Source organism: Panthera leo, chromosome A1 (genome assembly GCF_018350215.1).
Source record: "Panthera leo isolate Ple1 chromosome A1, P.leo_Ple1_pat1.1, whole genome shotgun sequence".
In the NCBI taxonomy this organism is placed as follows: domain Eukaryota; kingdom Metazoa; phylum Chordata; class Mammalia; order Carnivora; family Felidae; genus Panthera; species Panthera leo.
Genome location: NC_056679.1, coordinates 210,604,161 through 210,628,533, shown reverse-complemented (window position 1 = coordinate 210,628,533; position 24,373 = coordinate 210,604,161). Strand labels below are relative to the sequence as shown.

At 38.7% G+C, this 24,373-nt stretch overlaps 1 protein-coding gene and 1 long non-coding RNA gene across 5 annotated transcripts in view; one reads left to right on the top strand and one right to left on the bottom strand.

Annotated features, from left to right (window-relative positions):
* Window positions 1-2,729: 2,729 nt before the first annotated feature.
* Window positions 2,730-7,609, bottom strand: LOC122227584. Its single transcript, XR_006206135.1, has 4 exons — window positions 7,524-7,609; window positions 6,582-6,663; window positions 5,326-5,487; window positions 2,730-2,881 (listed from the first exon to the last, which is right to left on the bottom strand). It is a non-coding gene; the product is annotated as an uncharacterized LOC122227584 (long non-coding RNA).
* A 60-nt stretch (window positions 7,610-7,669) lies between these two features.
* Window positions 7,670-24,373, top strand: part of SPEF2 (sperm flagellar 2) — a 184,102-nt gene continuing 167,398 nt past the window's right edge. For all 4 annotated transcript variants that reach the window (XM_042952165.1, XM_042952150.1, XM_042952160.1 and 1 more), the window contains exons 1-2: window positions 7,670-7,785; window positions 20,004-20,106. In XM_042952165.1, coding sequence (XP_042808099.1) covers window positions 7,728-7,785; window positions 20,004-20,106 — 161 coding nt within the window. In that variant the 5' untranslated portion in view covers window positions 7,670-7,727. The remainder of the gene's footprint in view (window positions 7,786-20,003; window positions 20,107-24,373) is intronic.

Here is a 24,373-nt window from a genome sequence, read left to right as displayed (position 1 = left end):
ATTAGTATATAAATATGTTATATGGGTATGTAAATATAAACCTTTCTTTGGATATAACTTTCTGGTATAGAATATTTCCATTATTTGACTGCCAAATTACTTAAATTCATATCCAGTAGACTTGTCTTCATGAAGCTTTTGTCAGAATAAAAATACCATTCTGACTGATAAAATAAAGGCATTTGCAAAGCAATAGAACTTAATATAATTATTGGTCATCACATTATCACTATTTTAGTATACCCTTCAATCATTAATTTTCTGGTAGCCGTTAAAGCTACCCTGTCATTAGAGATGCCCTAAGTATCTGTAATAGGGATTATTTGGTGAGCTTAGCAGGAATTTCATGTAAAAAGAGATTTGCTTGGTAGATACATCAGATTACTAGTACTTCAAACCCTGATTTCCACTTTCCAAAAACTAATTAGGCATAGGAAATCAAATTTCTTAACAAGTGTAAGTGCATTTTTATTATAATTTCATCACAAGTTGCCTTTATCACATTTGAGTGGTTTAGAATAAATGCAATTTTTGAAGACCTGTTCTCAGTGTGGTGAAATACAGTAGATAATAACTAAGTAAAAAAATTGAAGTTGACTACTTCATGCTTCACTGAAGCTGGATCTCTTTTTGGTATGGTGTGATCCAGCCTTCTCAAACTTTTAAAAAATCTGATAATTTAAGCACATGCTCAGATCAGATATGTAAGAATGCAGTATGGAAATTGCTAGTAGCCAGAGCAAATATAAGCCTTACTTTCTGATACCATTGAAAATAGCACAATGTAAAGCATCCAGGATCCAGGTTACTACCTTGAGAATTCAGTGGTCTCCCATGGAGTTATATAACCTGAAAGAAGTTTTTTCTTCTTGGGTATTTAATTTATTAAGGGCGATTATTTCTTATACTGTGGAATTTTAGGGAGAAGTTGTGCATGTGAATTCCATAGATTCTATAGAAGACAACCTTCACATTCTATTACAGTTTGTAATCTCCACGGTGGCTTTAAAAATATTTTCCCCCAGGGACCCCTGGGGGGTTTAGTCGGTTAAGAATCCGGCTCTTGATTTTGGCTCAGGTCATGATCTCATGGGTTCCTGGGTTCAAACCCTGCATCAGGCCCCATGCACTGGGACTCTCTCTCCCCTCTCTCTCTGCCCCTTCTACACATGTTTTCTCAACATAGGTAAATAAACCTAAAAAAATATCTTCCCCCAAATCTAACTCTATATTCTTTCAGAGGGCATAAAACGATAGATGATACACTGAAACAAACTGGCTTAGGCTGAAAAAAGACACCCAAAGATACTTTGTCCTCAACATGTACACACACACACACACACACACACACACACACACACACACACCTTCCAGCTCTCTGACATTCCAGTGTGGAAAGGTTGCAAATACCATGGAAACAGGATTCATATTCAGGTGGTCCCGCCTGTGTATCAGGTCTGGGACAGAGTTTGGCAACAATACGTCCAATCTATAAGGACATTTACAAGTCTATTGTAATATACTGTGGGCTTTTCATAAACCCTATTCTTCAGTTTAAAGTATTGTTCTTCATTCTCAAATTTTATGCTACCTACTTCTTTCAGTGTAAAATGTTTTTTCTTATGTGAAATGATGACCAGAGAAAATGTGGTATTCGTTTTACATACTTAAAAAAAACAAAAAAGAAAATTGGCAACCTTACATTGGCTTTCAAATTTGCTTTTGGAAAATCACTAGCCAGTTGAATCTCAAAGTCTGGAAATCGGTACCCAGCATGAAGTGCACACACTCCCTTCATTCTTGCTGAATGAAAGGGAATTAGCTTTCTGGCTTTATAAGTCACTCCATAGAAAATTTTATGTTATTGCTCTGGTCATTCAGAGAGGCTCCCTCTACCTCATCTACCAAAAGTAAATAAATAGACAAATAAATAAGTAATCAAGAGGAATGTAACTATCTTATCTCAGAGTACTTAAATGGTTGAAATGCTACTATAAGATCACATTTCTTTATCTCTAATCCCATGTTCTCAATAAAATGAGTATAAAAATATCACATAATCATATAAACTTTTCTAGTAATCTTGGGAAATGGTTATAAAGTACTCATTTTTAGATGACATATCTGAAAATGTACCAATAAACTTTTTAAATGTGAACAAGTAAGTTCAAAAATCAATGAGAGCTTAACTGACTAGAACCTAATGTATCAGGATTACAATACAGATTCACAGTAGAAAGAAAAAGAATAACTTTCTCCATGTAATTTTTGAAGTCACCAAAGAGTCAATTTAATCTTCCACAATATCTGTAGCTCTATTTGTACTACTGCATATTTAACTAATCAGCCTTCAATGTCAGCTTCCTTTACAAGTGGGCAGTGAATATATATTTTAGGCGTTGTTTTATAATTATCAATTATGCTAATTTGATTGACAAAATGTTTTTCAAGTTCTCTATATCCTTAACAAATATTTTATCTACTTTATCAATTACTGAGTATGAGCTGGTAACATCTCCAATTATAATTTATATACTTTTAACTTAATTTTATGTAATTTTAATGTTTCTTAGTTCTGCCCGTTTTTGATTCTGTTATTAGGCATATGAAAAATAAATTTAAGGTACTAAAGTATGGCTTGGCTTCTTGAAAACTTCAGGATGGGAAAATAAGAAATTAAAGCAAAGAAATCAGATAAAAGCAATGTGGTTTATTTGTCTCAGAGAACATATGACTCACTTTTTGTCATATGGTACCACGTTCTTTGTTTTGTTTTGTTTTGAACTTGATTTTGTTTCAAATCCAATTGCTTTCTAAGATTATAAATTTAAATGTTTGCCTGATAAAGACACAATCCATATAGAAGACAAATCATGTGGGCCTGGAAAATAAGACACATAAAAGAAGAGGTCATATCTGCTTCAACAGAAAAGACTTCAAATATTTTGCCATAGAATTAAACTTTTATGGTGATACTGTTATTTGCCATAAATAACAAGAGTGGAAAGAGCCTAAATCAACACTCATTTGGAAATGTGTTGAGGAAGACACTGGAAGTTTCCAGAACTGAGTTGCTGGCCAAGCTGTGGGTGGTTGGTAAGAGTCAGGCGTGTTGGATGAGAGTTAAAAGGAAACTAGTGATTTTGAGCTTTCAGAAGGAGAAGGGGGTGGGAAAATGGAGGGAGTAAGAGGTTTGGGCAAGATGGTGACTGATACATTGGACCCTGAAAGACAAGTAAGACTGGCTGAGACAGGAAGTTTTCTTTCTTTCTTTCTTTTTTTTTTTTTTTTTTTTGTCTTTAACAAAAGAAGAATGTTGAGGTGGGAAAGTTGGGATCTGGTGAAGAAATGTGAGCAAGTTGTGCAAAGGGGACTTGTGGCTCACAGTTAAGGTTGGACTGAGGCTAGACTGTAAAGGACCTTCCTTAGGGTCTTCATCCTCCAGGATAGTGGCTCCAAAAATGTTTCCCAAAAGAACCCCACATATTTGCCTTTCCTGACATGACATGTTCTCTGATATTTTATATCCCATTTTTGTCTTCATGTTTCATTTATAAAGAATTCTGGCCCACCAAAGGAATTACACATCCTGTGAAGAGATCAGGACCCACAGCTGGTAAACACTGCTCTTGTGAAATGCATGAATGAGTATGAGCCGAAGAATAGTGCAGGACTTCAGGAAAATGGACTGGACTGGTTGCACAAGGTGACTGGAGGGCAAGAGACAGGAAAATAGAGCTTGGGTGGTTATTGTGGATGCTGGAAAAACCATTTGTTGAATTAATGAATGCATAGAGAACAAGCCCATTGCAAAACCTGCCGAGAGGGAATTAGAGAATGATCTAAGAGTGATGAGAAGGGAAATGAAGGGATGCATGCAAGACATACATGGAGGACCAAATAAGATTTTTTAAAAATCCATCAATGTATGTGTATTTATGTACATCGAATTAGTCATAAATCGAAGCAGTTATATGAAATAATTGCCTCAAACACTAAGCAAATCTAAGCTACTCAAAAGCTAACCAGTAATGCAAAGGAAAAATACATATTGCCTCAGGATAAAAAGGAAGAAACATTTGTCTGGCATCTAATAGGAGCCTGACATTAATATATACAGCTTCTTGTTTAATCTTCACATCTGTCACACAAATATTGATATCCTTATCTTACAAATAAGGCAACTGAGGCTCAAAGAAGTCTAGCTGTTACCAGAGTTGAAGAGTTAGAGCAAAAGTGGACAACTGGACCCAAGTGTGTCTGATTCCGAAGCTTGGGCTTTATTGCTATATTTCACTTTAAAAAAAATTATTATTATTATTAATGTTTATTATCTATTTTGAGAGAGAAAGAGAGAGTGCATGAGCAAGCAGGTGAGGGGCAGAGAGGGGGGAGAGAACCCCAAGCAGGCTCTGCGCCGTCAGCCCAGAGCCCAATGCGGGGCTTGAATTCTTGTCTGTGAGATCATGACCTGAGCTGAAATCAAGAGTCAGACACTTAACTGACTGAGCCACTCGGGCAAGATTATTTTTTAAAAGAATAAGGTGTATTCCACTTCAGTACACAGCACAACTTTTCAAACCAACTTGTGGGCTCAAAATAACTCTTTATAACCCACCCTTGACTATTTACTGAGGAGAAATGAAGATTTATAATTAAAATAAATGTTTTAAAAATAATTTTTTATTTAGTTTTAAAATTACAATGGGATGCAGGAGGCAAATATTCGAAAAACTTTAATTAAGAAACAATAGGGAAGATATCTCAGGAACAGATGGGAAACTGTCCACATCTTTAATCATTTCCTCTCCCAAATGATTTCACATGGGGGAACACATAAGTTATTCATCACATTAACACAAAATGCAACATGGGAGGTGCTAGAAACTTTACCCAGAGTTTGGATTTCAACAGGAAGGCAACAGATTAAATGTTAAACTTGGACTAATAACTAAAGTAGCAATTTACACACACACACAAATAGTAAAATGCAAACATTTAAGTAATAACTCAAATTTTCATTAATATTTTAATGTCAGATAATTCTCAAGTTGGATACTTCAGGAACTGAGAAAAAATGCCATGTTCTTTTTGTGAAATGAAGAACTTTGCCTTTTATTTTGTAGAGCGTCTCTGTCCCCATTTATCCAACTCTTGCATATACACTATACGCTTGTTTTCCTAAATATCACATTGGCACTTTATGTTGTTTGGATCTGGGTTCCAAAGACAAACACTGCAGATCACTCTTTGAAACAAACAACCGAACAGTTCCTACAGACAGGCACAGAGGTATTTTGTTTCGATGTGGGGATAAGCCCTTACCTGTAGGTGGGGTGTGAGCTCAGACATTCTCTTCTGGTGCAGCCACCAGCTTCTACATCTTTCCTCAAAAGCAATTTTCTCAGCAATCCAGAAGACATTGGTTTCTAGCCCCCAGGTCCCACAGACTTTTAGAATAACATGATCTTCTGAATTTGGATAACTCTAAGGTGAGACATATCAAATGTATTAGGCCCCAATTCTGTTGGCAATAAATCTCCCTCAGAACTTCCACTACAGTCATGTCTGCTGTGTTGGGTGTGAGGAAACTCATGGGATGGGAGATTTAAAAGCAAAGTAAAGTGATGGGGCGCTGGGTGGCTCAGTTGGTTAAGCATCCGACTTCGGCTCAGGTCATGATGTCGCAGTCCGTGAGTTTGAGCCCCGAGTTTGGCTCTGTGCTGACAGCCCAGAGCCTGGATTCTACTTCAGATTCTGTGTCTCCCTCTCTCTCTGCCTCTCCCCCGCTCTCTCTCTCTCTCAAAAATAAACAAACATTAAAAATAATTTAAGGGGCGCCTGGGTGGCTCAGTCGGTTAAGCGGCCGACTTCAGCTCAGGTCATGATCTCACGGTCCGTGAGTTCGAGCCCCGCGTCAGGCTCTGTGCTGGCAGCTCAGGGCCTGGAGCCTGCTTCAGATTCTGTGTCTCCCTCTCTCTCTGACCCTCCCCCATTCATGCTCTGTCTCTCTCTGTCTCAAAAATAAATAAACATTAAAAAAAATTTAAAAAAATAATTTAAAAGTTAAGTAAAGTGAAATGGTACTAAACTGTTAGCCTATCAGGTCACACAGATCAATTTCAGAGTAATCTTAAGAGATATTTGTTCTAGTAGGATATCACTGTTATTGTGCATACAGTTGAAAAGAATCATAATTTGATGTATCCAGGCCTTTTAGGGGGCAATTCTTTGTGTTTGTGACATATACAAATACATTATTATATATATTATTGTCATACACATGAGATTAAGTATACATAATACAAATATACATAATTATTTCTATAACTCCATCTAAACTTTTAGAAATCATTGGAGCTCCTGGGTGGCTCAGAGGGTTGAGCAGCCGACTCCTGATACCTGCTCAGGTCATGATCTCATGGTTGCTGAGATTGAGCCCCACCTAGGGCTCTGTGCTGACAGTGCAGAGCCTGCTTGGGATTCTCTCTCTCTCTCTCTCTCTCTCTCTCTCTCTCTCCTCCACTTGCTCTCTCTCACTCTCAAAAATAAATAAATCATTAAAGGAAAATTTTTCTCACCTTTGTTAAAGACAGTAAAGAAGACTATTCAAGCAACCATTGCGATCGGGTTTTACAGGCAGGGGAGAGAGTTGGGGCACCACTGTGAACACAGGGAAAGGTGGGAATTTACAGCTGAGCAGCAGAGTTAGGGTCTGTAGATGGAAAATTTTTAAGAGGAAACATCAGAAACAGGGGTTTCTGGCTAAACTGACTTGAAGGATTCTTGCAGAAGGTCAGCCAAGGGGTAGGAGATATCAAAGGTGAGGAATCCAGAATTTGATCAGATATAAAGGGTGAGGGATTTTTCTTAAACAGACCCAGCAGGATTCTTGCCAAAACTGGATAAGGGGCTAAGGAAGGAACTCAAGTTCTGTGCCTCTGGGAGAAGAGAATTCAGAGGAATCTGACTCAGGTTTGCTCAAGGGAAGAGTCTTTGTCAAAATACAATTGTAAAATAATTACCTGGAAGGCAAAACTGACCAGAAAACAAGCTCATTAAATATTCACCTCTCAAAACAACATAGAGATAGGAATTACCCTAATTGTTGGTTGGCTAACAACAAAAATTACCTAAGGATTGCTGGGTGTTAGGCCCCGTAACAGCTCTGGGACCAAACCGTGCATAAGACACATTCTGTTCTTGCCAGGGTAACCACACAATATAGCTAGCCATTAAACCTAGCAATTTGTAAATCAATGAATAAATGGCTGTCATTAGAGCAAGAGCTTCTATAGGTTTTTTTAAAAGACAATTTGGAAGAAAAGTAATTCCCCTTCAGTCAAAACTCTTTCTCTCTCTTTCTGCTCGTCCAAGAAGCCCTCGCTCAGGCCATGACCTCCTGCGTCGCTCCCTCTGCCCACCCATTCCTCTCCCACCGCTCAGCCCCTCTTCCAGGACCCCCGCCGTCTCTGCCACCGCCACCGCAGAGCCCCCGGCGCCTGCGTGCGTCCCGGGCTTACCCGCCGGCAGGGGGCGGGCCACGGTTTTCCGTCCTGCGCGGCTGGACTCTGGCGCCCCTCTTGCCCCAGCCTTTGCCCAAGCTCCGACCTGGATACGCTTCCTTAGCAACGAGTTGCCCGTGGCAACAAGAGGACGCGGGGCCGGAGGCTGGATTTCCCGCGCGTTCCTACCCTTGCGTGTTGTTAAGAGGCGCAGGCCGAGCCATGTCGGAGATCCTGTGCCAGTGGCTCAACCAAGAGTTGAAGGTGTCCCAGACCGTGAGTGAGTGACACAGCCCGGGGAGAGCGGGCTAGGGGCCAGCGGGGGGCTCAGGGCCCCGAGCTCGCCGTGCTGATGGAAGGTGGCGGGGAAGGCGCGAGCTGCGGAGTCCAGGCGCCTGCGGGGCCCCCAGCAGCACCACTGGCGGGTCCGATGGCCCCAGTCCAGCTCACTTGAGCTTCTCCCATTCCCATTCTGCAGCTCCCGAGTTACCCATCGTCATGGTGGGCCCGACCCCACAGTTTGTAACCTACTGTGCCCTTCTAAGCATAGTTTTTGGAGGTCTCCTTTGTTCCTATGAAGAGAAGAATTTGCTGGACTCTATAGTCTGGCCCTGACATTACTCCCTTCGAATTCTTAGACGCATGTGCTGGCAAGCCAATGAAATAAGGAAGCCTTCAGGCCAGCTAGGGCTGTACTAGATGTGTGCCCCTGGACAAGTTCCAAAGCCTTTTCTGAGTGTTTCCTCCAGTGTAAAATCCGACAATACTTTCCGTACCCAACTACCTAGCAGGAGGGGGGGCTGTGCGAAAAGACTTAATGCAGACCATGTAAACATTTACCAGCTGTAGCAGTTTTAGCTCAACAGTTACACACATTAGCTATTTCTGACCACTCTTCACTCTTGACTAAAGCTGACTTTACTCACTAAACTGTTTTTATCCCAGCCATGAAGTTGCCATCCAAAATTTCTAACTCCCACACCAACAGAGGCACTTGTACATGCTGGCAGTTTCTAGGACAGCCGCGGAATTCCGACATAGCGGCTATGCTCCACCTCCGCTTCTTTCTGTTGTTTCTTCAGCACTTCGTTTTCCAGCTGGTATGGTTTTTGCTCAAGGCAAGAGGTTTTCAGCCCAAATCGTTTCCGTCTGTTTTCACAGCGGCGCCCTCGCACAATGCCGCGTTGCTACCAGAAGGGCAATAGTGCCAACCCGACCTTAGGTCAGCCGTGGAATTTGCTAGATCAGGAGTGTTTCTGCCGAAACAGAACATTTATTATCAGCCTTAGGTTCTTTACCATTGGTGCACTTCCGGTTGCATTTCTTGGAGCTTAAACCCTAGACTCTTTCTTTGCTGAACCAAGACCCACACACTCCCTGGGAACTGCGATCAGTTCTTTCCCAGGATTCTATGATCATCCGTCCCATTTTGTCCCTGTTTCGCACCTGAAATGTGCTGCTGATCTCAGGACAATGCTTAGCAGTTTTCTTATTCCTTTCTTACCATAGGAGCCAAATTGCATTATAATTCCCTTAAGTTATACTCTTCCACAGAAAAGCAGCTACAGATTGCTGAATTTAATTTGGTTCCTTTACTTGAGTTGTAAAACGCACACCCTTTGCTCAAATCCCCAGGACTCTTGCATGTTGAAACACTTTTGAGGAAAGTAAGTAAAATTAATAAGAAACATAGTAATAGTAGTATGCCATTATAATTGTAGTAGTTGTAATTGTAATCCATTTTGGAATTTGGGCTTTGAGAGGGAAAGGAAGAATTACTTCTTTCTGTCAAGGTGAAAAGATGGGAGGTGTTTTAAGGGAGCATGTTAGCAACATAAACTATGAATGGAAAATTCCTGATGTCTGCTTCCCTGAAGTTGTTAGCGAGACAGCTGCAGTATTCCGCATCCCATTCATTAGGAATACATGTTTATTTCTTGATCCTAACCGCTAACTGAAGCCTAAAGAGACTGATGTAACCAAATTCCACATTGTGAAAGGCTTTTCAGAGTGTAGGAAGCACATTCAAATGTGTTTGGAAACAAGATAGAATCTGTGCATCTGAGGAAGCACACTGCCAGTTGTGGATTCCAGCCATTAGAGAAGCCCTTTTATGGTGTGTAGTTTAAGGCTTGGCATGGTTTATAGGAACTATCATGGAAATACAGTAAGTGGCTACAACCTCTGGAGAAAGTAATAGAGCAATTTTCTAGATAAGGGTTGTGTTAAGAGCAAGGACTTGGAAGCCAGACTGCCTGGGTCGAAATCACTTAGCCACCACTAGCTGGTGACCTTGGGCAATTTATTTACCTAAACTTCATGATATTCAAAATAGGAGTAATGACACTATCTCATCAAGTCGTGTCAAGATTAAATGAGATAATAAATGTAAATGTAGTAATAAATAGTAAATATATTAGAATAAGACTTGGGGCATGATAAATGTTCAATCTCACTCTTCAGAAACTATCATACAAAAATAAAATCACCAGTATGTCAGGATATTTGAACAAGGATGTTTATTGCTACATGGATTGTAGGGACAAAATTAAAAAATGGGAAACAATCTGAATATCCTTCAAGAGTAGAATACTTGGATAAATGATTTTATATTCATGCTACAGATTGTTATGCAGTTATTAGAAAAAATGAGTTAATGCTATAACTTTTGACCTAAAGGATATTCATGTATTTTTGTCAAGTAAAACATAAAAGTTATAGCTTATGTGAGGAGTATAACTGCATTTTTGTACCAACTAGGAAATATATATACACAAACATACTTATGTGTGTGTGTATGTAGCTGTTTTGAGCATAGAAGAATGTGTGGAGAGCCATGTACTAGGCTATTGACGTATGCATGAATCTTCATATTGTTTGTGTAAGCAGAGAGAAAAGTGTGGAAGGATGTAAAATAGTGTGTAGATATTGGTTACCCTGGGAAAGGAGAAGATTGCTGGCTTTTCTTTATACATCTGCATTAGTTGGCTTATTGCTTGTATTACCTTCATAATTTGAAAGGAACATTCAACATAACATTACAAATAGAAAATCAAAAAAGAAGATGAAGCTTCACATGAAAAAAAAGGAGAAAACGATGTTTAACGTCTTTTAATTGAAATGAGTAAGGATCTATAATAAAGTAGAATGGGGGGTTACACATGAATTATTTTCTTTTTTTTTTAATTTTTTTTAACATTTATTTATTTTTGAGACAGAGAGAGACAGAGCATGAACGGGGGAGGGTCAGAGAGAGAGGGAGACACAGAATCTGAAATGGGCTCCAGGCTCTGAGCTGTCAGCACAGAGCCCGACGCAGGGCTCAAACTCTCAGACCGTGAGATCATGACCTGAGCCGAAGTCGGATGCTTAACCGACTGAGCCACCCAGGCACCCCTGAATTATTTTCTTAAATGAGTTTTATAAATGAAAGAAGGATAAAAAATAATACATAAAAATATTATTAGACACTTGTACCAGATGCTGTGCTAAGCCCTTTACATAGGGGTTTTGTTTTGTTTTGTTCTTTTAAATTCTAAAAAAAACAAAGAAGAAGGGGCCCTAAGAGACATTGTTGCAACTGTAGAGATGAGTAAAAGAAGCTGAGAAGCTTGGTAATTTGTTCAGGGTCACACAGCTAGTGGTCACAAGGCTAGATCCTTGACATGTTCTCTTAGGCACTATATTGTATATTGCAATTTAGTTAGGGAATATATATTTTTTAAAAAAACACAACTCTCCCAAGAATATTCATCTGAGCTCCTTTTATAAGGATTACTGTTCAGTTTGAAATTATAAGAAGTACCCAAATTCAACCACCCAGGCATGTTGTAACTTCACAAGGTATAACCTAATTCCTAGATAGGTAAATGGCAAAGGTGGATTTATCAGTGTTTGTTTAGAAGTGGTTCAGTTTAGGGGCGCCTGAGTGGCTCAGTCGGTTAAATGTTCAACTTCAGCTCAGGTCATGATCTTGCGGTCAGGGAGTTTGAGCCCCATGTTAGTCTCTGTGCTGACAGCTCAGAGCCTGGAGCCTGCTTTGGATTCTATGTCTCCCTCTCTCTCTGCTCCTCCCCCACTGTCTCTCTCTCTCAAAAATAAATAAACATTAAAAAAAAATTCAAAAGAAGTGGTTTAGTTCAGGGGCGCCTGGGTGGTTCATTTGGTTAAGTGGCTGGCTGACTCTTGATTTTGGCTCAGGTAATGATCTCCTGGTTCCTGAGATTGAGCCCTCTGTTGGGCTCTGGGCTGGTAGCTTGGAGCCTGCTTGGGATTCTCTGTCTCTGCCTGTCCCCTGCTTGTGAGCTTGTATGCTTGTGCTCTCCTTCTCCCTCAAAATAAATAAACATTAAAAAAAAGAGAGAAGTGGGACAATCCATACACTGTTTGCTAGGACAAAGAAAACAATGAGAATGCCAAGTGAGTGCATTTGCTGCCTTCATGAGGTTAAATAATGGTTCAGTTGTTGGCAACACAGCCAAAGGCGATTGATTTCTGCATTATTCTGAAAGGTAGAAGTCAATTTGGATAAAGCATACTATATTGAATTTTGTATTGCCAGGACTACCCTGAGAATCAGCAGTCAAGAAAATAAATTCCAATGATCCTCAATCGAGAATAGTCTCCCTCCATTTAATGAGGTTTCTGGGAGTCACCAGAGATTTGATTAGCCTTAATATATGAAGATTCAAAGCTTTGTTGCCAAAGCTAAAGATCTCCAGTGAGTTTAATTTAACAAGACCATTTCTCCCAGAGAATAACACTTAGATGTATATGTTAAAATGCCTTGGAATACAAAAAGTTGCTCGACACAAAATTACATCTGAAATTCAAGCAGTTGTTTTCATGCAGTTGTTTCTATAATGAAAAATAAATAATGTAATGTTACTAAAAGATTTGCTGTAAAATTCTTTAGGAATTCTCACTTATTTTCAAGAATAAGCATTGCTTCTGCTTTACAAAACTCTTATGAATTCATCATATGAGGAAACTAGCATTGTAATGTAACATTCTCCATAAATGAGTAGAAGCCTTTGAATTCTATGTTACAGATCAGATCTTTTGTAAACATGAGTATATACTAGTAGTCTGTATTCTTTTGGTTTCTGGGTGTGGTTATATTGAAAATGTAAATACCTTACTATGCATATTTTAATTTTAATAATCTTAAAATAATCTTAATTCTTCAATAATAATCTTAAAATTGGTTCAATAATCTTAAGAATTTTTAATGTTTATTTATTTTGAGAGAGAGAGAGAATGCATGCACATGAGCCAAGGATGGGGCGGGGGGGGGGAGGAGAGAGAGAGAGAGAGAGAGAGAGAGAGAGAGAGAGAAAATCCCATGCAGGCTCCATGCTGCCTGCACAGAGCCCCATGCCAGGCTGGATCTCACCAACCATGATATCACGACCTGAGCCAAAATCAAGAGTCAGACACTTAGCCAACTGAGCCACCCAGGCACCCCTCATTTGTTCAATAATCTTAAACATTGTTATCAGGGGTAACAGAGGTGCAATAAAGAGAAAATTGCACTTGGGAAAGTTAAGTTTCTCTATCAACTTTGTAGTATCTGAAGCATAAATAATCTCTAGGTCCCAATTTTAAGTTCTGAGAAGTAAGAATAGTAAGTGTGCTAGTTCCAGTGATGGAATGAGTGAGATATGGGGATGGAAGGTGTAGCATAGGCAATACAGTCAGTGGTATTTAATAGTGTTGTGTGGTGACAGATGGTAGCTACACTTAGGGTGATCACAGCATAAGGTATAGAGTTGTCAAATCACCATGTAACATATGTAACCAAACTTCGACTGAAAGAAATGGTAAAAAAAAAAAAACAAAACAACTCTATATTTGGAAGGATATGAAATGAGATTGGAAATGGAGAACACCTACCACAGTGCCTAACATCTACACTAGATCTAGATATTCAATAAATATTATTTCAACTGTTTTATGTCCTTTACTTGAGGATAGCACCTATGATAGGGCCTGTCACATAATAGGCACCTAGAAACTAATTGTTTATTACATGAGAGTCTATGAGTGAGGCAAAAGTATGTTTTAGGCTGAACTTTATGGATTTGTTCATCTTGAGAACCCTGGGTACTTTAATCCTCATCTTTGTGATTTCAGAGGCTCTGCTTATTTTTATTTACTCATTTATTTAATTTCAAGTTAGTTAACATACCGCGTAGTATTTGTTTCAGGAGTAGAACCCAATGATTCATCACTTCCATATAATACCTAGTGCTCATCCCAACAAGTGCCCTTCTTTATTTTTTTAAAAATTTTTTAATGTTTATTTATTTTTGAGAGAGACAGAGACAGAATGTGAGCCAAGGAGGGTCAGAAGGAGGGAGACACAGAATCTGCAGCAGGCTCCAGGGTCTGAGCTGTGAACACAGCTGTGAGATCATGACCTGAGCTGAAGTTGGACACCCAACCGACTGAGCTGCCCAGGCACCCCTAACAAGTGCCCTTCTTAATGTCCATTCCCCATTTAGCCCATCCCCCCTCCTCCAGCAACCCTCAGTTCTCTATATTTAAAAGTCTCTTATGGTTTGCCTCCCTCTCTGTTTCTATCTTATTTTTCCTTCCCTTCACCTATGTTCATCTGTTATGTTTCTTAAATTCCACATATGAGTGAAATCATGTGGTATTTGCCTTTCTCTGACTGACTTACTTCGCTTAGCATAATACACTCTAGTTCCATCCACTTTGTTGCAAATGCAAGATTTCATTCTTTTTGATTTCTGATTAATATTCCATTGTGTATATATATATATGTATATATATATACATATACATACATATATATATACACATTGTGTATATACATATATATACATATATACATACATATATACACACATATATATAATTGGATCCTGATATATATATATATATATATATATATATATATATATACACACAGACACATACCACATGAGGTATACATATATATATATATATATATATATATACACATATATATATGTGTATACATATATATATGTATACACATATATATATGTGTATACATATATATATATACCACAGCTTCTTTATCTATTCATTTGTTGATGGAAATTGGTCTCTTTCCATAATTTCGCTACCATTGATTACTTTCAGCAGTTTCATTCCACTTTTAACCTGGTGTCATTAAACCACACATTTTTTCATACTTCATTCCTTAGGGTACTTGGGAAATATACTGTGTCTCTTGTAATACGACAGATTTTGATATTTCCTGGCCAGCTCAGCAGCATTTTCCTTGGTTAAAATTTGGCTTCCATTGGCTGGAAATTGAGACACCAAGTCTGATAGCTGAAGGCTGTTGTATAAAACAATGTCAAAATTTTCAAGATATAAAGTTCCAAGAAAAGAATGCCTCCCAATATTTAAACCATCAAAGAAGATTAGAATGATATAGAGAATTTGTTTCAGATAGAAAATCTTGAGAATTATGATAAAGTCTTCAAAGGAAAGGCTTGATCATCTTGTTATACTGGAAGAAAATAAGCTGTCAATATCCACCAGTCAAAGACCACAGGATACATACCTATAGTTGAACAAAGTTGGGTTTATTGACTTGTAGCCAACAAGAGAAAACACATACCATGGGGAACTGTGGGTCATTCAGTAAGAAGGTGTTAGAAAGGACTTAAAGCTTCTGGGTTTGTGTTAGGTATTTATTGAGAAGAGTTCAAGGAAGCAGTGCTTTGCTCTGAATTGGATCCTGTCAAGAAGCATAGGCAACTCTATGACTGGATATCTTAATAAATCTTATCTAGGAACTGGAGAGGATAAACCAAGACAAAGATTTAATTGGTAAAAAAGCAGAAAACATATTGGCCAGAATAGGGAGATTTGGGGTCATTTTTTGTGTTTTGGACAATATTGTTTTGGTCTGAATACACAGAAGATTACAAAGGAATTTTGTTTTTGTCTTGATCTATCAGGGTCACAGAGTGGCCTTGTCTGGTGTTGGTGTGCTGTGAAATTGATTGTTTGGCAGGAGAATGCCAAGGCCTAGCTGTGAGTGCCAGGCCAACTCCTAGGAACACCAAGGCCTGATGGGGCTAGGTCAGTTCCAAGTCATCAGCAGCTGCTTTTCTCTCTCTTAAATGAAAGTAAATTTGCTTGGCTTTTAAAATGTGGTTGATATGCAGACTAGGTCTTTGCTCTTCTAGTAAAGGTAGAGTGAAGACCACTGAGCATAGAATGTATAGGTTTACAGACCCTTTTTCACGATTCTAAAATTCAAGTTATCTCTTTATTCATTGGGTGGCAAAACTTGACCAGAAATGTTGCAATGCCATGTTTAATTTTTAATTCTCCCATTGAAGTGTTTTACTGTAGGGATCAACTGTGTTTGATTACATGTGCTTCTGGTGGGACAATGTCAAGTATTTGCTCTCTGAATATTGAATTACTTTTTAAATAAGGATGTTTGTACTGTAGTCATTGAACTCCTGAATTATATGACCTGTAATTAATATGACCTGTTATCTTAAATTAGGAAGCAGTGATAATAATAATAAAAAATGTCGCTGAACACTTATTATATGCTAGGAATTATGCAAAGCATTTACATGCAATATCTCATTTAATTCTCAAACTAACTCTTATGGCATAGAAGCCATCACTCTTCCTCTTTTAAAGACAAGAAACTGAGACATTTATAATTGCCCAAAGTCTGGTGGCTTATAAATGAGCAAGGAGTCAAACCAGGAGAATGTTTCCCCAGAGACTATGCTCTCCTCTTAACCATTTTGGAATATAGAAGGCTTATCTCCTTTATGTGCTTTCTCCAGCTGGCTTAGAGCCATTTTGGTGGGAAGCACATGGGTCATATCATCTGTTGAATCCTGACTCATCTAGACCTTCCACAAAGGCCCACATCAAAGACTGCAGCAAAAGAAAAGTGTAGTGATAGGGATCAGGCGTGTAGTTTGGAAGTTTGGAGGCCAGGTTGAGTTATTGCAGAATGACCTTCAACCCAGATGTAACTTACGTCATTTGTTGCTGAATGACCTGATCCCAGATGTAAATTATGTCAGAACTCAGGATGAAGAATATCACTGGGCTCCACAGTTTGTTTATTTCTCATATTATTCATTGTTCTTGTCCTGGAGCCAACCTGTCTCTTCTTTCCCATAGGAAATTCCAATTTTTATTGCAAATTAACTTATAGAGGTGGCCGTCATGAAATTCATCATGGGATTCAGGAACATTTGGTGGGAAGAAAAATATAATGAAGTAAAGGGAAAAAATAAGCTTTCCTTTGCTTTTTTCTTTTTATCCTTTTTGTTTCTTTCCCCACAGTCTTCTCCCTTTCTCTCTCTCTCTGCCCTCTTACCTGTCTTCTCATACTTTTTAATCTATGTATTCCTAGCTTGTATACTTTTCTTCATTATCTTCTTTCCTGTCTAATCTCTTGCATGTATTCATCATTTTTTCTTCTTTTATTTTTTCTACATGTTTTTCCACTTGCTATCGTTCTTCACTCATTGTTCGCTTTTCTGCTTATTTAGCACACAGTAAAGCTGAAGTGTCCTATGCATACAAAGCTGCAGACATGTTTCTGTACGTGTTTACTTGTAGTGAACTATTTGACAATGAAATAATAAGCGTTTACTGTTCTTTGCCCTTTATATCCATAAATGCCTCTATTTTACGCCTATCAATTGCCTTCTTAATATGTCATGCATTTTAAAGGAAGTGGACTATGACTTTATTTTTCTGTGACCCTTTTGTAGCAAACAGTTTACTAAAGGCCATTCGTCACTGAGGGTGACAGTGTAGGATACAGATGTTCCCTAGAACAGGATACAGATGTCGCCCCCCTCCCCCTTATTCCTGGGCTGCACTTCAGGTATTCAATCAAACAAACAACAGACATAGTGCAAATTCCAGGGGAAGGGAGAGGGGACTGGAACTACCTGATGGTGACATAACAACAGCTTTAGAATGCAAAGCAATAAATAGTCTTTAGATTATTAGTAGAAATCCATTGTCTGACAATAGCTGTATGTCAGATGACCCCTCAGAAAAGAGGAGAATAAGGATGGGCCAGGGAAGAGAGAAGGGCAAAACCAAAACAAACCAAAACAAAACAACAACCCAGGAAGAAGAAAGCAACAGACAGAGAGGTGCAAGGCACAGCCACAGCAGCCCAGATGGCACGGTGAGGATGATGATGGCAGCCAAGACCAGGTAATAGCAATGGTGGCCAACAGTGTCAGGTCTTTGAGGGAAGGAGAAAGCAGCCGTGACTCAGGAGGAGGAGATAGCACATCTCCTCCCTTTGGAGGTGGAAAGCCATTTGGATTTCAGTTGCTTCAAATACTACTTCTGTATGATGCCAAGAGACACGGTCAATAGATTCTGATACTAGATGGTTCTGGAGTTGTCCCTAAGTAAACAGAATCAATGGGCATAATTAATACCATTTTAAATACTTTATTATATATTGATTCAACCTAAGGATTGGGGTATTGTTAAGAATATAAAATATTTTGGGGCACCTTGGTGACTCAGTTAAATGTCTGACTTCGGCTCAGGTCACGACCTCACGGTTTGTGAGTTTGAGCTCCACGTCGGGCTCTGTGCTGACAGCTCAGAGCCTGGAGCCTGCTTTGGATTCTGTGTCTCCCTCTCTCTTTGCCCCTTCCCTGCTCTCTCTCTGTCTCGAAATAAATAAGTAACCATTTTGGGGGCACCTGGGTGGCTTAATTGGTTAAGCTTCCCACTTCTGCTCAGGTCATGATCTCAGGGTTTGTAAGTTCAAGCCCCCACCATGCTCTCTGCTGACAGCTCAGAGCCTGGAGCCTGCTTCAGATTCTGTGTCTCCCTCTCTCTCTGCCCCTCTCCCTCTTGTGCTCTCTCTCTCTCTCTCTCTCTCTCTCTCTCTCAAAAATAAATGAACATTAAAGAAAAAAGAATATAAAATAAGCTTTGGGTGAAATTGCGGGCTGGTGTCAGATATGCTAGTTTTATCCTTATGATAATGTGTAGTATGCTGAGTAAGGTCTCTGTGACTCACCTCACTCGACCGCAACCACACATCAACTATCATTTCTACAGATCGGGAAGAAATGGTATTTCTTCAAAATCAATTAACCACCTCGTTACTAGTCAGATAGATAAAAGAGGACAATCTGGTACGGAGGAGCTTGTGGTAGTGCAGTGATATATAGTGTTTGACTGCTGTTGCCTGAAGGACCCTGACAGAAGCACATTGAAGGTTTGTTTGGGAGGATTTTGAAATCATTTAAGAGATGATAGCTTTGTCCTATGATAACATAATTTATTTTGTGTATCAGTTCTGCATTGTAACCCAATGTCCCTCACTTCATAAGAAAAATACAAGTGACCCCAAACTAAGGACATTTTTTAAAAAACAAATTTTATTAACACTTAAAATTTTTTCCTGAACATTATGTGCTTACTATGGGGCAGGCAGAGAGCCAAGCATTCCTCAGACATTACCTCTAATCTTTAAAACAGCTCTCAAAAAATAATAAAATAATAAAATAGTTCTTCAAGAGAGATGTAGATACGGTTATCTCTGTTCTAGAGATGAGGATACTGGAGCTTAGGGAGGTTAAGTAGCTTGCCAGAGGTTGCACAGCTAGTCAGGGGCAGAGTCAAGATGCCAGTGTAGATGTCTCTGGCTCCAAAGTCTGTTTTCCTCTGGGCTATCTGTGTCATTGCAGAGGACAACAACTGGACCAGAGTAACCTCTGGAACCACCAAGGGAAAGCCTGATTGTATTTGGTAGGCTTTATTTGAGAAGGTGCAGATAGATGGTTTTTTAAAAATTTCTATTGTAAAAAGGTTGAAATTAAGTCTTAAGGTTTACTAAGGTTAGATTCCACCTCACTTGGCCAGAATATGCTGTCATCGTCCATAACCTGAATTGATAACAAGGGTATTAGAATGTAATTTTGTAAAATAAATTGAAGTTGTTTTTATTTTTTAAATGTTTATTTATTGAGAGAGAGAGAGAGAGAGAGAGAGAGAGAGAGACAGGGAGAGAGAATCCCAAACAGGCTCCATGCTCACAGGGCAGAGCCCAACTGGGGGCTCGATTGCATGGAACTGTGAGATCATGACCGGAGCCAAAATTAAGAGTCAGACGCTTAACCAAATGAGCCACCCAGATGGTCCTGAAGGTTTGCTTTTAGATCTATGTTTGTCTCGATAAATTTTATTGGTTATATTTTGTTTAATTAGATCAAAAGTTGTGTTTTCTTTCAGAATTCTGTATGTCATCAAGTATTGATTTATATTTATTCAGGGATATTTATAAGGCATCTACTGTTAAACTTTAGTCTTTTTATTTGATTATTAAAAGATGTTTCTAGAAGTAGTTTCACAGCATTTTGAATTTAAGTTATGGAATTTTACTCTATGTATACATAATGAATATAAAGATGCTCTATATGCAACATTATCTTTACATTTCTATCTGTATGTTTTAAAATTCAGGTCCCAAGTCATTTGCAAAGGCATTTTCCAGTGGCTATCTAATTGGAGAAATTCTGCACAAGTTCGAACTTCAGGGTGATTTTTCAGAATTTTCAGAAAGCAGGTTAGTGAGATTGAGTCTTTCTAAAAGGGTCATTTCCTTTGGCATTTGGATGGCTTTAGCTCCCAGAGTTAACTCTAAAAGGATTATGAGCCACAAGATCCCTCCCAAGCCTGAACCAGCCAAACACACCATTGATATGAAAATTGTTGGCTCCTGGAATATGCATGCTTCATTGTCCCAGGAGCACAGAGGAGTGAAAGTTATATGGTTGCAGCAAGACCCCCTCTCTAGATGGGACCTATTTTAGGATCTCCTATATTTCTGAAATTTGAGGCCATACTACTTATTTTGTTCATTGCTTCTCTCTTTTAAGAGAAGTGAAGCAACATACAGATTCCTGGCAAAAAAACCACCCGTAATATTTTTTTTTGTTTTTAGCAGCTATATTGAGATATAATCCACAGACCGTAATTCACCAGTTTAAAGCATACAATTCAGTGGTTTTAAGCATATTTACATGTTTAGTACATTCACAACCATAACCACTAACCATCTGGCCCCTGGTACCCACAAATCTATTTTCTGTCTCTATAGATTTCCCTATTTTATACATTTATGTATCAGTGGGATCATACAATATGTATATTTTGTGACTGATCATGTTTTCAAGGTTTATCCATATTGTAGCATGTATCAGTACTTCTTACTTACTGTTTATTTGCTGAATAATTTCAATTGGATATACCACATTTTGTTTATCAATTCATTAATTGGTGGATATGAGTTATTGGTTACTATGAACAGTGTTGCTGTGAACACTGTGTTTTTTTTTTATTTAAAAAAATTTTTTTTAACATTTATTTATTTTTGAGACAGAGAGAGACAGAGCATGAACGGGGGAGGGGCAGAGAGAGAGAGGGAGACACAGAATCGGAAGTAGGCTCCAGGCTCTGAGCCATCAGCCCAGAGCCCAACGCGGGGCTCGAACTCACAGACCACGAGATCATGACCTGAGCTGAAGTCGGACGCTCAACCAACTGAGCCACCCAGGCGCCCCAATGAACACCGTGTTTTTACATGGAAATGTTTTCATTCCTCTTGGGTATATGCCTAGGGGTGAAATTGTTGGGTTACACGGTCTGTGTTTACAATTTTGAGGAACACCCATATTGCTTTTCAAAGTGCTGGTATCATTTACATTCACACTTGTAATGGATGAAGGCTTCAGTTTTTCCACAGCCTCATCAATATTTGTTACTGTCTTTTTTATTATAGTTACCTAGTCAGTGTGAAGTAGTATCTCGTGTGATTTTGATTTGCATTTCCCTAATGACTAATGATGTTGAGCAACTTTTCATGTACTTGCTTATTCGTCATTTGTATAGCTTCACTGGTGAAATGTTATTCAATCTCTGCCTATTTTCTTTTACACTTTATGTTTTAAAGCAGTTTCAGATTTACAGTAAAATTGAGAAGAAAGCACAGAGATTTTTCATTAAGCCCCTGCCCTGACACATTCATCACCTCTTCTATTATCCACTCCCCTTACCAGAGTGGTGCATTTGTTGCAGCTGATAAACCTGTGATTCATGTTCACTCGAAGTGAGTAGTTTATATTAGGATTCATTCCTGGTGTTTTTCCTTCTATGGGTTTGGATAAATGTGGAATGACTTATAGCTACCATTTTAGTATCATAGGTAGTATTTTCACTGCCCTAAATCCTCTGTGCCCCACCTACTCCTCTGTCCCTTACCTCAGCCATGGCAACCACTGTTTTGTTTTGTTTTTTTTTTTTTACTATCTTCATAGCGTTGCCTTTTCTAGAATGTCATATAGTTGGAATGATACAATAGTGGACTTTTGGCTTCATTCACTTGGAAATATGCATTTAAATTTCCTCCATGTCTTCTCATGGCTTGGTAGCTCATTTCTTTTTGCACTGGATAATATTTCATTGTCTGGATATACTGGTTTATTTATCCATTTATCTACTGAAGGACATCTTGGTTGCTTCCAAGTTTTAGCAATCATAAGTAAAGCTGCTATAAATATCCACATGTAGGTTTTGTGTGGACATAACACTTCGACTCCTTTGGGTGGATAACAAGGAGCACAGTTGTTAACCTCATGTGATAGCAGTACGTTTCGTTATAGGAATGAACTGGCTTCCTGAGTGGTTGTACCATTTGCATTCTTCCTAGCAGTGAGTGAGAGTCCTTGCTGCTTCACATCCTTGCCAACATTTAGCGCTGTCAGTGTTTTGAATTTAGGCCATTCTAGTAGGAGTATTGTGGTATTTCCTTGTTATTTTAAATTCCAGTTCTGAAAGTTGCACAGTATGTATGATTATTCTTTGTGCTCCAAGCATTGTCCCTGGCCCATAGCTGACACACAATCATATTTTTCTATTGAATAAATGCATGATGTCAGAAAGCATGCCTGTTTAGCCATAGACGACTTAAAGCACCATACCAGCCAGATGATGTATGTAGTATTTCAGGTATACTAAATTAGCTTTTGTCAGCAGGGCCATAGAGGCTCTTTGTGTGAAATGGAAAAAGGGACCTCATCTGGATGGACACAGTTGTAAACACACAGGTCTTAGTGAACAGAGAGGCCTTTGTGCAAAGGAGAGGAACCCCTTTTTGGCTGAAACAGCCTTGCATCAGGGACAGGGATTGGCAAGCTGAGCACAGGACAGTGTCATACTCTTGCCCCACCCTTGGACAGGGGTGCCCCTGAGTAATATCATATGTAACAGCCCTCTTTTTCACCTGCTGCAAACAACTAACTAACTTTCTATCCCACTGAGAATCATTTCCTTAATGTGAGAAGAGGGACCCACTTGTTCAGACAACCAAATTCTATTCATCTTGAATTCTTGGAACAACACACCTTTTTTCCCCAGGGGCACATGGTCTTTGAAAGAAGGCAAGGATCAGTAAATCCATGGATGTGACCTTTATAGTAGTGTATTTAATGGGGAAAAGTATCCTTCTTTGTCAAAGCCTGTCTTTTAGGCAGATGTCTAATGCTAGGGCTCATGATTTGGAGTTTTTGTTTCATATTTTTAGTGTCTTTAGTCTAAAATATGAATGTTGCCTATAACTGAAGTTATTTGCCTTAGAACTTCTTAATTCTGAGAACTCATCTAACTCTGAAAGAATTCTCTGTTCTAGGATATGTTTAGTTCACCTCACAGGGTGAAAAATGAGCAGATCAGTTAAAAGAATAAAATGTAAAGGAGCTTGGATATCCCTGGGGGGACAGCTTCTACTTACCTTGTAAGTAAGATGTGTTCCCTCACCAGGTGACAAGGAGGAGAGAAGATAGATAATCTCTTGGCAAATAAGAACTGCAAGTATCAGATACCTAAAATAATTTAAATAATCCTAAGAATGTCTTATGTCTTAGAAAAATCACAAGAAAATTTGATTTTCCCTCTAAGTTCTAGAATAGGAATAAATAAAAAATAAACACTAATCAGCTAAGCTAAGAATTGTGGCAACCAAAGTAGGAGACACAAAAGTTTTATCTCCTAAACCAATGAATGTAATGCTAAAATTATCATGAACAAACATGTCACATGAGTTGCCATGAACTTATTACTTTCTTTTTTATGTTACATCCTACAGATGGCATTGCTTGCTCATGAAAAAAATAATACTGTGGAGGGGATTTGTCTCAAATGAGGTTTTTGTTCTTGATTATCTTCCTTCCACTTTGTATGAAAGGGAAAACCCTTCCATGCTCAAATTACCAGTAGCGTGTTTTTGTCCAGTCAACAAAGAAAAGCAAGGAAAGACAAACTTCTTCCTCTCCCCTTGCCCATTCACTACCCTCTATGCAACATATATACAACATCTGGGGATTTGCTGTAAGAAAACTGAGACATCAAGTATTAAAAACAAACAAACACTACACATAGAGGAGAAGACTTTTCCCAGAATACATTCCTTATTCCCTCAGAGGTTATCATTTGCATCATATACTCTGTCTCCAGAGCAAAGATGTCCTTACAGTTTGCCTGTATACAAAAACATGTTGATTTTCATGCAAACTGATTGAGCATATGCTATGCCAAGAGTGGACTTCCACCAGTTTACGCACTAGTTATGCTCTTAAAATGTCGTTTTTGTGTATTGAAAACTTCCAGAGAGAAGCACTGTTATTCCTGGCTCTTCAGCCAGTTCATAATAGCCATTTTAAAGCCTAATGTGTGGCTGATATTTAATACTAATAGGCTTACACTGCATTCCTGGGGCCATGTAAAACAAGTAAGAGGAGAGGAAGTGCTCTCCACTTTTACTGGGTGCAGGGCTAAGT